At 45.0% G+C, this 16,252-nt stretch overlaps 1 protein-coding gene across 1 annotated transcript in view; it reads right to left on the bottom strand.

Moving 5' to 3' along the window:
* Positions 1–16,220, bottom strand: part of rnf123 (ring finger protein 123) — a gene marked incomplete at its 3' end in the record, with an annotated part of 21,397 nt that extends 5,177 nt beyond the window's left edge. The window contains exons 1-27 of the mRNA XM_015018206.1: positions 15,863–16,220; positions 14,502–14,602; positions 13,350–13,434; positions 12,506–12,585; positions 11,566–11,663; positions 11,438–11,492; positions 11,273–11,358; positions 11,114–11,200; positions 8,313–8,380; positions 8,058–8,183; positions 6,801–6,915; positions 5,861–5,965; positions 5,615–5,740; positions 5,026–5,118; positions 4,876–4,949; positions 4,672–4,789; positions 4,365–4,464; positions 4,232–4,293; positions 3,788–3,859; positions 3,400–3,520; positions 3,124–3,225; positions 2,936–3,036; positions 2,075–2,267; positions 1,849–1,994; positions 1,167–1,250; positions 975–1,082; positions 727–904 (exon numbers count right to left, since the gene is read on the bottom strand). Of these exons, the coding sequence (XP_014873692.1) occupies positions 727–904; positions 975–1,082; positions 1,167–1,250; positions 1,849–1,994; positions 2,075–2,267; positions 2,936–3,036; positions 3,124–3,225; positions 3,400–3,520; positions 3,788–3,859; positions 4,232–4,293; positions 4,365–4,464; positions 4,672–4,789; positions 4,876–4,949; positions 5,026–5,118; positions 5,615–5,740; positions 5,861–5,965; positions 6,801–6,915; positions 8,058–8,183; positions 8,313–8,380; positions 11,114–11,200; positions 11,273–11,358; positions 11,438–11,492; positions 11,566–11,663; positions 12,506–12,585; positions 13,350–13,434; positions 14,502–14,583 (2,665 nt within the window). The remainder of the gene's footprint in view (positions 1–726; positions 905–974; positions 1,083–1,166; positions 1,251–1,848; positions 1,995–2,074; positions 2,268–2,935; positions 3,037–3,123; positions 3,226–3,399; positions 3,521–3,787; positions 3,860–4,231; positions 4,294–4,364; positions 4,465–4,671; positions 4,790–4,875; positions 4,950–5,025; positions 5,119–5,614; positions 5,741–5,860; positions 5,966–6,800; positions 6,916–8,057; positions 8,184–8,312; positions 8,381–11,113; positions 11,201–11,272; positions 11,359–11,437; positions 11,493–11,565; positions 11,664–12,505; positions 12,586–13,349; positions 13,435–14,501; positions 14,603–15,862) is intronic.
* Between the last annotated feature and the right edge of the window lie 32 nt (positions 16,221–16,252).

Below are 16,252 nucleotides of genomic sequence, written 5' to 3' on the forward strand. Positions count from 1 at the left end.
CACACACACACTCACACACGCACACAGGCACACACACACACACACACACACACACACACACACACACACACACACAGACACACACAGACACACACACACACACACACAGACACACACACACACACACACACAGACACACACACACACACACACACACACAGACACACACAGATACACGCAGACTCACACGCACGCAGATACACACAGACACACACACACACACACACACACAGACACACACAGACACACGCAGACACACACGCACGCAGATACACACACAGACACACACACACACACACACACGCACAGACACACACACACACAGACACAGACACACGCAGACTCACACGCACGCACATACACACACAGACACACACACACACACACACACACACGCACAGACACACACACAGACACACACACACACACGCACGCAGATACACACACAGACTGTGCCTCACTCTGACACTACCTCCTGTTAATGGAGCAGAGGTCAAAGGTCAACGACTTCGCTGTCATATGATTGAGTGCTGAGTCAATCAGGTGACGTTGTGGGCGGAGTCACTCTGAGCCACAGTGACATCAGCACAAATCAACCCGACCGGATCATCATCATCATCATCATCAGGTTGATGATGCTTCAGCTATATTTTACTGTTCTGTGGAGAACTCTCTGGTGGCGGATGGTTTCCCATCAGAACCGGTCCGGACCGGTCGGGTCGGTACCTGGCAGCTCGTCCATGCTGTTGGCGGGGCTGAAGTAGTTCTTCAGGGCGCTGTAGGCGTTCATGGCCACGTTGAGGTAGAACTCCGGCGTGAAGGCGAACAGCGACGCCGTGTTGTCGGCGTGCTCGATGGTCCGGATGCAGACGCACAGCAGCCAGTAGACGTCCAGCATCTTCTCCTGAACACACACACCGGGTGTTAGAGCCGCACACTGACCAGAACCGGGAGGTCCGAACCAGACGGGCCACCTTGGAGTAGATGGTGGCGTTGATCCAGGCCAGCCGGCGGCTCAGGTGGTTCAGCTTCTCTGAAAAAACCTTCTGGCTCTTCTGCAGCTCGTCCAGGATGTCTGCGCGCTGAAACACACAACCCAGAGTCACTGCAGAACCGGAACCAGCAGAACCAGCCGTCACAGGATGAGAGTCCGGTTCTGGACTCACTCTGGTGGGACAGCGAGCAATCTTCTCCTCAGTGTCCTTCAGAGCCACAGCGTACTCATGGACCTCGTCTGCCACCACCACCATCTGCAGGGGACAGATCGGGTTTAGCGAACCTCACCACTCTGGACCGATTGGTTCTGTGCACAAGAAGAAACCTCCAGAACCAGCAGGGACCAGGAGCCCTCACCAATATGGCCGCTGCATTAAGGCATCCAGGGTTCTTTTGCTTTTCCCACAGCAAAAATCAAGCATGTTCTAAACCCTGATAACTCCTCAATGAAGTTCCAACTTTTTCAAGGATTTTAAGCTCCGATACATTGCAAAAATCACAAAATCTTACTAAAATATTTTACTCTAGTTTTTACTCCAAATATATGTGTAATAAGACAAAACTAACAACCTCAGAAAAATATAGAAGCTTGTTTTGAAACTTCATTTTGATGAAAAATTACTAGTTCCACCGGCAGATTATTTCTCTTATGGGAAATAATAAATACAATGTTTCATTAATATGGAAACTAAAATATTATTTGTAAGTTTGCTTTGTTTTATTTAAAGTGAATTGAGGTATTTTCAGTAGAGACTAAAATATTTGTCTTTGCACAGTTCCTCAGCAGAGGCGGGTCCCTCACCAATATGGCCGCTGCACTGACGCATCGATAAGATGCGGGACCAGACTGACCTTCCCCAGCTGCTGATGGACGCTCAGGTTGTACATCATCACGATGCCGTCGATGATCTCCAGCAGAGACTTGTCTGTGATTGGCTGGTCAGGCTCCTCCTGCGGTCGCCCCAGCAACAGGCCGTCGTTTCCGTGGCTACCCTCGACTGCGTGGCAGAGAGGAGACAGGAAGCAGGAAGCTGGAGCCTGTGGCGGGTCAGCCAGATGCTGTGGAGGAACCACTCACTGTCTTCCTCGGTGCGCTGCTCCACCGCCAGCGTCCGGACCTTCACCTTCTCCGGCTGGGACAACGGCCGCCGCGGCGTCATCAGGCTGACGGCCGCCGTGCTCAGGAACCGGTTGGCCCGGCCCAGAGTGGGAGAACTCAACCAGCTGGGTCGGGCCAGGGCACTGCCCATCGCCGCTGCTCCGAAAGGCCTCTGACAGGACGGGAGGAGACCAGGTGTTTTATCGGACGCTCGTCCTGGTAGATCTGACAGATCTGAACTAAAATCTATGATAAAATCGAGCAGATCATCATTTTTTCTTGCTTTTTTTCTAAAAAACTACAGAAAATATTTTAAATAACATTTTTTATTTCAATCTATAACTGATAGCAAAATATAACTTCACAAGATGGTTCACATTCCTCATTTTGTATTACTTTCATGTTGGAGATCTCATAAAATTATTACTTCATTTTCCTAATATTACAACAGTATTCTGGTAACAATGCTTTTATTCTACTGCCAGATATTTTAATCCTCAGAATTAAAATATCAAAAATTGTATCCTGGCTCTGACACTCCATCAGTCGACCTCAATTCAGAGTCCAAATAAATAAAATCACTTTGTGAAAAAAGATGGCCGCCCTGGGTGTGATGACATCACTGAGCTACGCAAACCCAAGGAGGCCATTGGTGGAAAAAAATCCATATCTAACTCAATTTAAATCTTCAAAATCCAAAAATTCAACTAATGGATAAAATCGGTTTATCGCCCAGCTGAATCTGAAGTAGCCGGTTGGGTTCTGTTGGGTTCTGTCGGGTTCTGTCGGGTTCTGTCGGGTTCTGTCGGGTCCAGGATGATTTGGATCATCGTAACAAACCTGAGCGGCTCCGCTCTCCTCGTCTTCGTCCAGGTCGTCCATCGACGCAGCCTGGATCTCTGCGGGGTCGATGACGATGTTGGCCTTAGTGGCGAGGTCGTCTGGAAGACAAGCAGCAGTAAGACTGGGGGACGGGTCATGACCGTAACCATGGCCACCACAGAGGACTCAGAGATGGAATGCCTCACCTTTAAGAGTCTTCTTCAGGTGGGACAAGAGTCCTCCCAGTCTCTGCAGGTCAAAGTAATCCACCTTCCCGTTGTAGAAGAGCTGAGGAGGAACATAGGCGTCTGGAGACAGAGACAACGAGGGAGGGACAGGAAACTTGTCAGCAGTTCTGACTACGTCCAGCTGTTCTAGCTGTTGTCGGAGTTGGTTTTGGTGAAGCAGCAGACGCTCTGCTGCTCCTGAAGTCACCTTCATCACTCAGTGATGATGATGATGATGATGATGATATGTCGTACCTTCGCTGCTGAGGCTGCTGGGACTCTTCCTGCTGCCTTCGTCCCAGCTGCTCCGCACGGCGGTGATGAGGCGGTGCAGGAAACACACCATGTATTCAGGAGGACACAGAGCTGTGGGATGCTGCTCACACACACAGAGAGAGAGAGAGAGAGAGAGACAGAGAGAGATAGAGAGAGAACGTGAAGGCCAACAGGCAGAGGAGTTGTCTTCATTGTGGTGGTTGTCCTCATTAAATGCATCTGGAGCTCTAAAATCTCAAACAGAAGCAGAAACTTGAAGTTTGTCTCCAGATGCTTCAGCAGGGGGCGCCACTGAGCCACTTGGACACTGATCCAGTTAGAGGAACGATAAAAGCTGGACTGAGTGAAGCCGCAGTGATGACCTTACCCCTCGGTTGCTGGCGTTCTCCTGTAGGAACTTTCTGAACTTGTTGAGGAAAATGTAACGAGAAGCTTCTCCCTGAAAGAAATGGACGGAGACATTTCTGTCAGAGAGCTGCCTCAACCTCAACATGCCTGTACCTCAACATGCCTGTACCTCAACATGCCTGAACCTCAACATGCCTGTACCTCAACATCCCTGTACCTCAACATGCCTGTTCCTCAACATGCCTGTACCTCAACATGTCTGAACCTCAACCCACTTCAACCTCAATTCACTTGAACCTCAAACTGCCTCTGCTCCAAACCTCCAATGTTTTCTTTAAAATCAATCTAATGGGATACTGGCAGGAAGCTAAACAGGGCAAACTAAATCAGAAAAACTAACTTCAGAAGCAACTCTCCATTGTTGCCACGGAAACGATGTATTTGAATTAAAAATCTCACCTACCGTATTTTTGTCCTTGTTGTTGAGCAGCAGCCTGAGGATCTGGACCTGTAGGTCCTCCACCACTGAAGAAGAACAGAGGAGAGGTCAGTGACCTGCAGAAGCAGCATATTCCTGAATGACTCATCCGCCACACCTTCAATCCTCTTCTTCAGCCGCTGGCAGCCTCTCTCGTACGCTCGGCGCCTCAGACGCTCATCTGAACTCTCGTCTTTGGGTTCTCGCTCATCTTTTCCCTGCAGAACCAGAACCAGAAGGTCCAGCTTAGAAAGAAAGGAGCACACAGAAAACTAAGGAGGCTCAGATCCTGCGGGATGAAGTTACTACTTCATCCCGCAGGATGAAGTAGTAACTGCACCTCATCGACACCTGACCCTTCTGTTCTGACAGACTCTAGTTCTGGATCAACAGGCGTTCTGAAAGGAGGAACCGGTTCTGTTTACCTCCTTGTCAAAGTGTGTGGGCCACCAGGTGGTCGGGATCAGCTCCTCCAGTCCCGCCTCCTTGACTCTCAGAGGAGTCTTGATGTAGAAGAAGACCACTGAACGCAGAACATCGAACGTAATCTTCGTTAAGGAAAGTTGACCCAATCGCCTGCTGGTTCTGAACTGAGCTTGAAAACAGAACCGGGAGTCTCAGAAGGATATAGGACGTTGTTGAGCAGGTACTTCCTGGACTTCTCGTGGCGCAGGATGGCGGTGGTCAGACGCAGATAGTGGATCTGGAACAGAAACCAACGTCTGATCAGCTGTAGTGCAGAGCGCCACCCAGTGGAGAAGGCAGGCAGCGGGTGGTACCTGGAAGCCCAGGTCTGGGATGATGGGAGAGAAGCGGTACGCCCTCAGCAGGGACATCATGAGCTGCTTCAGGCACTCGTTCACCTCATGGTCCTGCAGGAAGAGGGAACACCATGAACTTTGACCTGCCAGAACCGGGTCTCACTGGGGTCAAGGCCTGGTTCCCCCGGCTAAACTTAAAGACGACTGATGCTGTTGACCCGACCAACAAGACCAGTCGGAACATCTGATCAGAAACCATTAATCATTACAGCTGATCAAAGTTTGCACTGGAACCAGCTGGTGATTCCAACTGGGACCCACCACTGGTGAAACCCTCAGTCAAACTGGGACCCACTGGTGATGATGAAAAATCTAAATAAATCTCTGCTGCAACATGAAAAACTTAAACATTGATTCTGCAACATTTTCACAACATTTTCAGCCTCCAGAGGGCGCTCCTAGTCCCCTCAACCCAAACCTTGTTTATGTTTTCTAAAGCCTCCTGATCTCCTCTGGGGAAGAGAGGAGATCTTCCCCAGAGGGGAAGCCTCCGACCCAATTGGACCTGGTCGCCCAATTGGGTCGGAGGCTGCAGCTCCATGTTTACCTCCATCAGCAGCCAGAAGAGGTCCAGCAGCTGCTGGATGAGCGGATGTTCATCCACAGAACCGCCTCCTTCCAGGATTCCCAGCAGGAAGTTCATCAGCACATCCTCCACCAGGTAGACCTTACACTGCAGACAGACACACACACACGGCTGTAACAGCGGCGCCTCCTGCTGGCAGGAAGCAGCCGCTGCAGCCTCATCTGGGCCGCAGGAGGTTCTGGTGAAGGCTGCAGCGGCTCGTCTCACCATGAGCGGAGCGAAGAGGTTGAAGATGTGAGCCAGAGTGATGAGAACGGTGGGTTCTCCCTGGAGCCTCCAGACGGCGGAGTCTTTCTCCAGCAGCTTCTCTTCCTGCACACAGAAACCGTCAGAGACGAAGGGCGGGAAAAACGCATAAATATTAAAGTTTTTCATACCATACTCAATTTTTAGTTATTTCTCTTGCTTTGTTTTCTAAAAAATTAATTACAAATTAAATATTTTCAAAATGTGACTTAATTCACATCCCTTCTCTGTTTAATTATGAGAATATAGTAATATTAGCAGAATAAAGACACGATTTTACCAGAAAACCATCTTAAAATTACAAGAATAAAGTTGTTTTAATGAATAAAACTTCTAGTTATTGAGATTCAACATGAGCAGCTCAGTCTGTGTGGTTTGTAAAGTCCTGCTGCTGAAAATAATTTGATATGTTCAAATTTAAAACCAATCCCAACGTATAACTTCATAAAATTCTCAACATTTCCCATTTAAGTTTTTGTTGCTTTTCATAGAGGAGTTCTAATAAAATTATTACTTCATTCTGCAAATATAAAAACTGGATTCTGGTAACAGTTTATCATCACTTTGTTCTCAACCACTTTATTCTGAAAAACTCTGATATTCTGTCGTAAAGTTGACCTGAATTCAAAGTCCAAATAAACAGAAGCTGTAAAACACGCTTATCAAACAAGATGGCCGCCCTGCTGACATCACTCTGCACGATGGAATCACAAGGAAAGCATTGGTGGAAAATATCCAAGATTTTCCAACCAAAAACTGGATTGATGGACAAACTGGATTTATTTTTCGGAGACGCGTCCTGAACTCTAGCTGATCCAAACTGGCTTCCTGACCGTTCAGTGAGAGCAGGTGTAGCAGCATTGGATGGCTGCGGATCAGAACCAGCGTGCGGCCTGGTCACCTGAGTGTCAATGGAGGTGGACAGGACATTCTTGATGTATCCCAGCAGCCTGTGGGCCTTCAGCAGGTCTGCGGTGGGGGGGTCCTGCAGCGGCAGGTAGCCGTCAGCTGGGTACGTGGCGCCCTCTCCAGTTAAGGACAAAAACACCTGATTCACTGATCAGAGCCTCTGGTTCTGGTCCTGCAGCGGGTCAAAGAATCCAGAACAGAACCAGACCCAGGCACACACCCAATCAGACCAGCAGACAAATATAATTTCATCTTTTATCTCGGGATTAAAATCTGTTTGTGTTGTTTTCATGCAGTTCATCAGTTTCAGGTTCTTCTGATTGTTTAAAAGCTTCTGGGAGGAACTTTGGTCTCACTTTATGAAAGGTGATCAATCCGGACTCACTAAATGAAAAATGTATGTAATTAATGGTGGTGGCACTCCATTAAAAAGCTTAATAGAGTTAATCACAAAGTTTGTAATTAATTAATATTAAAAAAAAAACATTTTCAATTCAGACTTTTTTTTGCCGCAACAAAGAAGTGTACCGTTTTTAATCTGTTCTTCAACCATCAGATTTTTTATTTTTTTTAATCCTTTGGAAATATGGACTGTGGAAGCTAACGTTAGCGCAGTGGTTCTTAACCTTTTTTGAGGTACCGAACCCCCCAGTTTCATATGCGCATTCACCGAGCCCACCTCTCGCCCAAAACATTCGCTGGAGAGGCACCAGCACCCCTGCCGACCCCACAAGGGAGAAGGGTGTTAGAAAATGGATGGATGGATGGATGGATGGATGGATGGATGGATGGATGGATGGATGGATGGATGGATGGATGGATGGACGGACGGACGGACGGACACAACAATAATGTTTTCCAGCATCCAATAAAATCGGTCAGAAGCACAAGTTCTGAGTGGAACCTTTGCACTCGCTTGTTTCTGGTACATCCACATATCTGACGCACAAGTGACATCTGTAAACACTGGGGGTTAGTTTCTGCTTCACTTCAAGGCTGAGTGAGTAGAGCAGCACTTTGCAAATAAAATATATTTGTTGCTGAACTCATCCATTTATTTAGTTTTGGAAGTGAAAATGGTTCTTATTTTGTCGCTGTAGTGAGGAAAGCAAAGCTATTTGTTCCTCTAATTACATCAATATATTATAGATAGGGTTGGATTTCCTCTAAATTAACGCAGCAGATCTGTACGGGGAGGCTCCGGAGCCTCTGGAGCGGGGAGGCAGCGCAGAACCGGCGGGAAGGATATCTGAGTGGCCGGCTGCCGAAGTTGAACGCCACCGACTCTTTGAAGGAGAGGCTGATGGCCGGGAAGTACGCCACGCCGGGACCCGTCTTGATGCTGCTGAAGGCCGTCCCCAGAGACTGGCCGTTCCTGGAGACACAGGGAGAGAAGACGATGGTTCTGGTTCTGGTTGAAAAGCTCAGGCAGCATAACTCAGGCTAGCTCAGCTTAGCATAAATACTGGAAACAGATGGAAACTGTCAGCATGTGCTGACTCACAGGCAGAAGGTGATGGTTCCTTCATCCAGGTCGATCAGACAGCTGACGATGTCTCCAGCTGCCCACGACTGCAGAGGAAAACAGAACATCTGGATCTGGGTTTGACCCAAAACACAAAGTTCTGACCCACAACATCTGGGTCTGACGAAAAATGCAAACAATTAAGTTACAATTAATTTTTGATTAATGGTTTATTTTATTTTATTAAAAACATCCAGCCCTCTGGATGATTTTGTTTGATCTACAATTCAAGAGTGGAACAAATTTATGATTAATTTCAGATTTTTACTGAATTTTAGGTCAAAGATCAGGTATCTTTCTTTTATTAACACTTTTTATGTTTTTATTGATTACATTTTGGTAAATCTAGCAGCAAAGACAAAAAAAAACCCCAAAACATTTTGGAAAATATTTACCGCACTAGTCATTTAATACAGCAACTGTGCTAAATCCTGTTTCTACAACAATCAAACAACTTTGCTTTTTAAAATAACATCTATTTCTATTGCAGGGGTAAAAACAACAAATGTCCACAAAAATAAATATTTTCAGTTTTAATTTAATGGCAAAAAGTTTGGACACCACTGGCTTAGACCTGTTTTTAGTGTAGTTAAGCTGCCGTCCAGCAGAGGGCGCGGCTGGTCCTCCTTACGCGGAGCTAGAACAGAAACAAAGATGGCGGCAGGGACGTACTACAACGGGAAAGAGAAACGGTCCAGAGTCCAGTGTGGGATGATGAAAAACGCACTTTATGCGTTTTTGTTTAAGAATATAAACACTTAAACTCCTGAAGTTTCACCTTAATATCGCTCATTCAGCCGAACATTCAACCAAAAGTCATGGAGAGAAAATGGTCTCAAAATACCCGTGTGCGTAATACTGGATTTGTAATCCGTGTAAATATTTTTGTGTATAACTTTGGATAGTTGTAAATGTGAAACATGATTTGTAAACAGTAAAACAAAAATTTGTGCGTAACTCTGGGTACTTGTAAATATGTGGTCAAATGCATACACAAATATTAAGAAACTACGAATACAAAATAAAAGCACACACACAATTTGCAATTTCTACCAACGTTAAATTTCTACACAGATTTTTTAAGTTCAAGCTGACAAACCTTCTGCGCCTACAAATGTTAAATAAGTAACACGAGTCGCCAGATACAGACAGAGCTGCATTTACACACAGATCACCTGTTACGATGTACGAAGATTTTTGAGACTCATTTCACGCCTCAGATCTGTGCGTAAATGGTGCGTTTAAATGCTGGTGGAAAGCTGGGTCATCTGATTTTTGTTCGAAGTCCAGTGTTTTCATCCTCTGAATGTTTCTCACTGTGCTTGTGCCGAAGTGGCAAAACGTTATTACGTTGGAAAACGGAATATTTCAGTACTTCTTTATAATACTAAAAATTGCTTGTAGACAATATTGTGCATTTTTGAGCGGTACAGCTGAGAATACAGTTTAAAAACGACCACTAGGTGGCGGAATGGTTCGCTGGCTGGAAAAACAAGCTGTCAAACAAGACGGAGCGTCCCGGTGGTCTGTCCTCAGAAGTAAGTAGAAGTGAAACCTGCAGGCTTTGCTCTCCGGTTATAATGAGACGTCGAGTAATTATAAATAATTTCAGATTACGTTTTATATATCTGGTAGTTTAATACTCTGTCCTCATATTCTTCTGCTAGCGGGAGCTAATGTACTTTAGCTGTTGGTAGATAAGTCCATGTGTCTATAGTGTCACACTTCAGCACAGTTTAAGAGAAGTTAGAACAAATGTGTGTGTATAAATTTCATGTTTAGGCTTAGGGCTAAATTGTGTGTGGACTTTTGTTTTGTACTTTTTAATTTCTCCATATACAGCTGAGATTACATGGTTTAAAATCCATGTGTATACAATTAAAACATACGTAAATATGTGGATATGACCATATATTTACAAGTACCCGGAGTTGCACACAAATTTTTGTTTTATAGTTTACAAATCATGTTTCACAGATACAACTATCCAAAGTTATACACAAAAATGTTTACACGGATTACAAATCCAGTATTACGCACACAGGTATTTTGAGACTATTTTCTCTCCGTAGATTTTCTTAAGGCAAGGATCTGTTGACAGAAAAACGGACGAATGACGAAAAATCCATGAAGCCAATAAACAAGGTTGATTCTGAGGCCTGTTGATGCTCGTTATGGAGCGAAGCTTCAACTTCATCATCATCCAGAGACGGTTCCATATTTTATAAATATGTCCAAGTTCAATAATGTGAGAAAACCACAGTTTCATATTTATTTAGTCAGTATTTAATACTGCTGACACAAAAATGTAACAATATAATAAGGTGCTTTTTTAAAATCCAACTAAAACATTTAGACTGTCATGTTATGGGAAAACAGTGGTACCTCTGGAAACAAGAGACCCCGAGGTTCTGACCTGAGGTTCTGACCCAGACCCCGAGGTTCTGACGCAGATCCTGAGGTTCTGACCCAAATCCTGAGGTTCTGACCCAAATCCTGAGGTTCTGACCCAGACCCCAAGGTTCTGACCCAGACCCCGAGGTTCTGACCTGAGGTTCTGACCTGAGGTTCTGACCCAGACCCTGAGGTTCTGACCCAAATCCTGAGGTTCTGACCTGAGGTTCTGACCTGAAGTTCTGACCCAGACCCCGAGGTTCTGACCCAGACCCTGAGGTTCTGACCTGAGGTTCTGACCCAGACCCTGAGGTTCTGACCCAAATCCTGAGGTTCTGACCCAGACCCTGAGGTTCTGACCCGCTCCGACCCGTTTCCTGTGTCACCTTTCCGTAGTTGGTGGTCGTTACGTTCCACTTTCTGACCCGGTTTCCATCATAGGCGTACGAGTCCGGCGTGTCCCCGACCCCTTCCTGAGAACAGAGAACTGTGTCAGAACCGACCCGGCTAGCCGACCCGCCCCGCCGACTCTTCCTCTTCCTCACCTCCTGGTTGAAGCGACAGCTCAGAGTGCACCAGCCGATCTGCATCAGACCCTGAGAGGAGATCAGAACCTCGTAGGCCCATTTCCCTGCGGGAACAGAACCCACCGTTCAGATGTTCTGTTGGGCCCGGTCCGGTCAGAACCCAGCAGAACCGGTGTGTTTTACCTTTAAAAACGCAGGTGGTGGCTCTGATGGAACTGAAGTTGCTGTGGCCAATTACCTGCAGGAAGCAAACACCATGTGAGACGTTCTGCTACAGTCTGGAAGTTCTGACCCAGACAGACCCGGCTCACCCCCAGCAGGTCGTCGTCCACGAACAAGAGGCCCTCAAAGCCGCTGGTGTGGTCCAGAACCACAGGTTGAGGACCCAGACGGCCCTCTGCAGACGGATCTGAGGACAGGGACATGATCAGGCTGCAGGTCTGCACTGCAAAAACTAAACCCGACCAACAACTTGTTTAGTTTCTACTGCAAATATCTGAATACAGCGTTCCTCAGAGAGGGAGCCGCCAGGGGGCGCTAGGGGGCCTCAGAAAGTTGGAGGAACAATTAAGAAAAAAAAATGGAATCCAATAAATGTAATTGTTTTAATATAAATATCATCTGTGTTTCAATCACTATTATAAAATACAAGTTAAAATAAATTCCTGAAGACGGAGACAGAAGATACAAGTAGCCTTTATTTTCCTCAGAGGGAAATTTAGCATCTTTCTGGCTGCCAGTCAAATTGATCAAGCTGCTTTGCTCCTCAAGCTAGCGTAGAGAGCTAGCATAGCGAGCTAGCGTAGAGAGCTAGCATAGCGAGCTAGCATAGCGTCCAGCAGCCCGGCTGCAGAGAACGCTGCTGTAAAAAATCTAAACTATTGAGGTTAAATAAAACTTGGAGTTCATATAAAAATGTTACGTATTTTAGTATCAAAAGAGGGAATTGTGGTGTAATTTTTTTATCTGGTAGTTTACTGAACATCAGATTAATAAAGTCATAATATATTACTGATAACATTTTCCACCACAGAATTCACTGCCAACTGAAATGAGAAGGTTTGAAGCAGCATTTATGCTAAATGGATGTAATGATTGTAGAAAAGTAGTAAAAGTAAAATGGAAGATTCAAAGTTTCTGTACGACATCGGACAGAAGCTAAAGCCGACTTGAAACATGACAAAACTAGAGAAAACATACCTGGTCAGGTTTTGTGTTTTTACAGTGTAAGGCGCTGCAGCAGGACTTTACCTCTGAGCTCTTCAGGTGTTTCTCCTTCAGACAGAAGCTTCTCCAGGTGTGAGCTCAGGTCCTGGAAACCAAGAGGCTTCCTGCAGACCGACACAGAAAGGCTGAAGGTTTGAATCCTCAGAGGAGCCGGAACCAGAACCAGAACCAGAACCAGCTGGAGCTCCGGTTACCTAGGAAACCTTCAGGCTGTGTTCTGGACATCACACACTGATCAGATTCTTCATCAATCATTCAGTCAATACCGTCTTTATGGAACAATAATGTTAAAGGTGGAAAATTCAGGGTCAGGATCAGCGCAGAAGCCCGGTTCTTTTGGGATTTTATTAAGTCCAGTCCAAACTTTATTCAGTTTTATTATCATTATTATTATTATTATTATTATTTCTCTTCAAATATGATGGACATGTCAAAGTTTTGCTTCCATCTTCATGTCTAAAAAATGAAATCTTAAGACTTTCTTCCATAAAGACACCAGGAGTTTAACTGGGATATTATTATTATTATTAGCACTATTTATTCATTTAATTCAAACATCAAAAGGTGAAATAAACATGAGAAATATGTGTAAAATAGAAAAAGATGGATAAATAAAGTCACAAGGGATTAAGTCTAAAAAATGGAAACATCAAAAGAAGAAGAAAAGTTTGTGTCAAGACAGCTGACAGAACCGGTCTATCATTAGAACCGGGCCTGAAACATGAAGCTGGTGGCTTCCAGGACACACACACCCACACACACACACGGCCTGATATGGCCTTCCACTGACTGAGATGCAGTTAGTGTGTCAGAGTCAGAACCGGGCCAGTCTGGGCTGTAGAACCGGGACTGGCAGTGGGTCTGGTACCTGAGCGAGGCGACGGTTGGTCCCGGCTTGGTGGAGGGAAACACGTGGTGCAGGTAGTCACTCAGCAGCTTCTCGTTCACAATACCTGTGGGATGAAGAAGACCAGGTTCTGCTGAGGACCAGAACCTTCATCTGGGTCTAAACCGGCTCCACATGGGGACTGTATGACTGGGACTGGCCAGAACCACCCAACAGAACCCTGCAGGAACCTACTGCTTCCTCTGCTCCAGGAATTATTCAGTTTGGAGAGGCTGAGGATGAACCATGAGCAGGAAGTGAGGTGGGAGCCGACAGGAAACCAACAATCAGTCTAATTGTCTTCCTGCTTAGAGTTAGACCAGTGTTTCTCCACCCTGGTCCTCAGGCCCCCTGTCCTGCATGGTTTAGGTGTTTCCCTTCTGCCACACCTGGATTGTATCTCTGGGTGGTTAACAGGCTTCTGCAGTACCTGGTGGTCATGTAATCATTTGAATCAGCTGTTCTGGAACAGAGGCTCATCTAAAACATGCAGAGCAGGGAGGCTGAGGACCAGGGTGGAGAAACACTGGCTCCTTTGAAGAACCTAGAATATAAAGCGTATTTTCAGTTGTTTCACACATTTTTTTAAGTATAAAATTCCACATGTGTTAATTCATAGTTTTGATGCCTTCAGTGTGAATCTACAATTTTCATAGTCATGAAAATGAAGAAAACTCTTTGAATGAAAAGGTGTGTCCAAACTTTTGGTCTGTACTGTATCTTCTATGCATCACCAATATACCACCTATATATCATTATTATGCCATCAATACATCACCAATATATAAATATATTACCAATTTACAACCAATATCTAATATTGTCAATAAATTAGAAATATATCAACAATATTTTGGCAATATATAGCCAAAACATTACCAAAATTTCATCATTACCCATGTAACACCAATATATCTCCCAACATATCCCCAATACATTACCAGTATATCACAAATATATTGTTAAAACTTTTAACGTTTCATTAATTGTCCCCAAATGCAAGGCCAGCCATGGAGGATCTGAATCCATATATAATCATCTATAGCCGGTTGTCAGGCATGTTGCATCCAGAGCTCATGGGATCCCTGACAGGAAGTACTTCCTGTGACCTGTGGCTGACCTCAGGTGTCCTACCTGTGGATCTGGGTTTGTCCATGTCTGAGGCCAGTCTGTAGTTCCTGCGTGGCAGAGCTGTGACTCCTCCCTTTGTGCTCATCCTGATTCACCGCCGCACGCTGCTGACAGAACAGGGTTTCAGGATTTCCCCCACCGCATCATAAGCCTGGCAGCTGCCAGGCTTACTTCTCCCACCATCCTAAGATGATTTTCTTTATTTTAAATAAGGTTTTATACACCAGTAGTAGAGATATTAAAGACGAATTGAAGAGTATATTTGGTTAAACGATTGAAAGAGCAATTGCAACATCTCATGAGTCTGAGGTCATTTTTTTGGTCAATGGATCTAACGATTTCCTGTCTACACACCAACAGCTTCACCAAATAAACTGACTAAACATGGATAAAGGATTAAAAAAGTGAATAAAATTCTTTCCTGAAATCCAAACGGTAGCAAAGACAATGTTCACCTGCTGAACTCACCTTGCCAGAACCTCGGTGGACTAGATGAGGCAGTTAGCAGAGTGCTAGCTAGAATGGATATTTTCTTCAGTGTGAACAAAAAAAATAACATTTTGTATGTGCTTGGCTCTGTATCTGTCTGCTAATGTGGCTAAATGAGCTACACCACCAGCCAATCACAGACAGCTCTTTTTCATCCAATCAGGAGATTCTTTGCAAACATTGTACTTTGTTTGGATAAATAACAACCAATTGGAGTACTGCACCAAGTACTCGTGCACCAAACAAAACATGAGGATTTAGGCAAATTGAAGAAAATTGAAAAACAAATACTTCAATTTTTTTACCCTAAGAATATTCAGCTTAGCATTATACAGTGGAGCCACTGCATTAATGAGGTCCGTTGCTGACAGAACCCACAAGGGTTGAATAACCCGGATCTTAGCAAATTTACACCAATCAAATAGTATTTTAATTATTATTTTACCATTAACTAAATATTAAGGGCATAACTCGGAACATTTCCTTCGGTCTCACTTTCAGTAGAATATTTTCTGTTACTGTTTGATGTTGAACAGTTTTGCAGAAAGAAGCTAAATGTCACATTAATCAGGTTAGTAACCAACATTTATTATCCATTAATTAAGTTACTAGTCAACATTTATTCTTCAAAATCTTCTGGATCCTCCAAGATCTCTAACGCTGCTGTTAGCTTTAGCTGCAGCCCTATAAACTGCTGTTAGCTCCGTTAGCTCACCGCAGAGCTTAGTCTAATATCAGCTGTCCGGTTCGGTTCTGGTTCTGCGAGGGATGACAGCAGGTGTTAGTGCCTCCCTTGGCTCGGTTCGGTTCCCTATCAGTCATCGAAGCTAGAAGCAAGCTAACAGCTAAAGCTAACTAGCTATTGCTAACCTTACCCCCAGCGTCTCACCGCTTGACCGGGACTCCCTTCCAGCGGCGGCCCGCTGGTGTGAGCTTCACACCGGCTGATGAAAGATCGATGAGCCGCTGATTTTCACAACAATCCCGTTTGTTGACCCCTGTCAGTGTACGGAGTGCTGCTAGGTCCAAAATAGAGAATACAAATCCCGTTCCTGGAAACAACGTGAGAACAGGAAGACGACAGGGCTTCTCAGTTTTTAATTTTAGTTATTACGTTAACATATTTTTATTAGAATAAAATCAAAAGTAACCATCCAAGACATTATTCAAGTAAGAATGAAGGCCTTAGAGGATGTTTATCCAGCGGAAAATAAACTCAAAGGAGGCACACTATGGGCACACTGATATCTGTCTCCCTCTCCTGG

The sequence above is a fragment of the Poecilia latipinna genome, unplaced genomic scaffold (assembly GCF_001443285.1).
Source record: "Poecilia latipinna isolate Pla-1442-1.1 unplaced genomic scaffold, P_latipinna-1.0 Scaffold2247, whole genome shotgun sequence".
Classification (NCBI taxonomy): domain Eukaryota; kingdom Metazoa; phylum Chordata; class Actinopteri; order Cyprinodontiformes; family Poeciliidae; genus Poecilia; species Poecilia latipinna.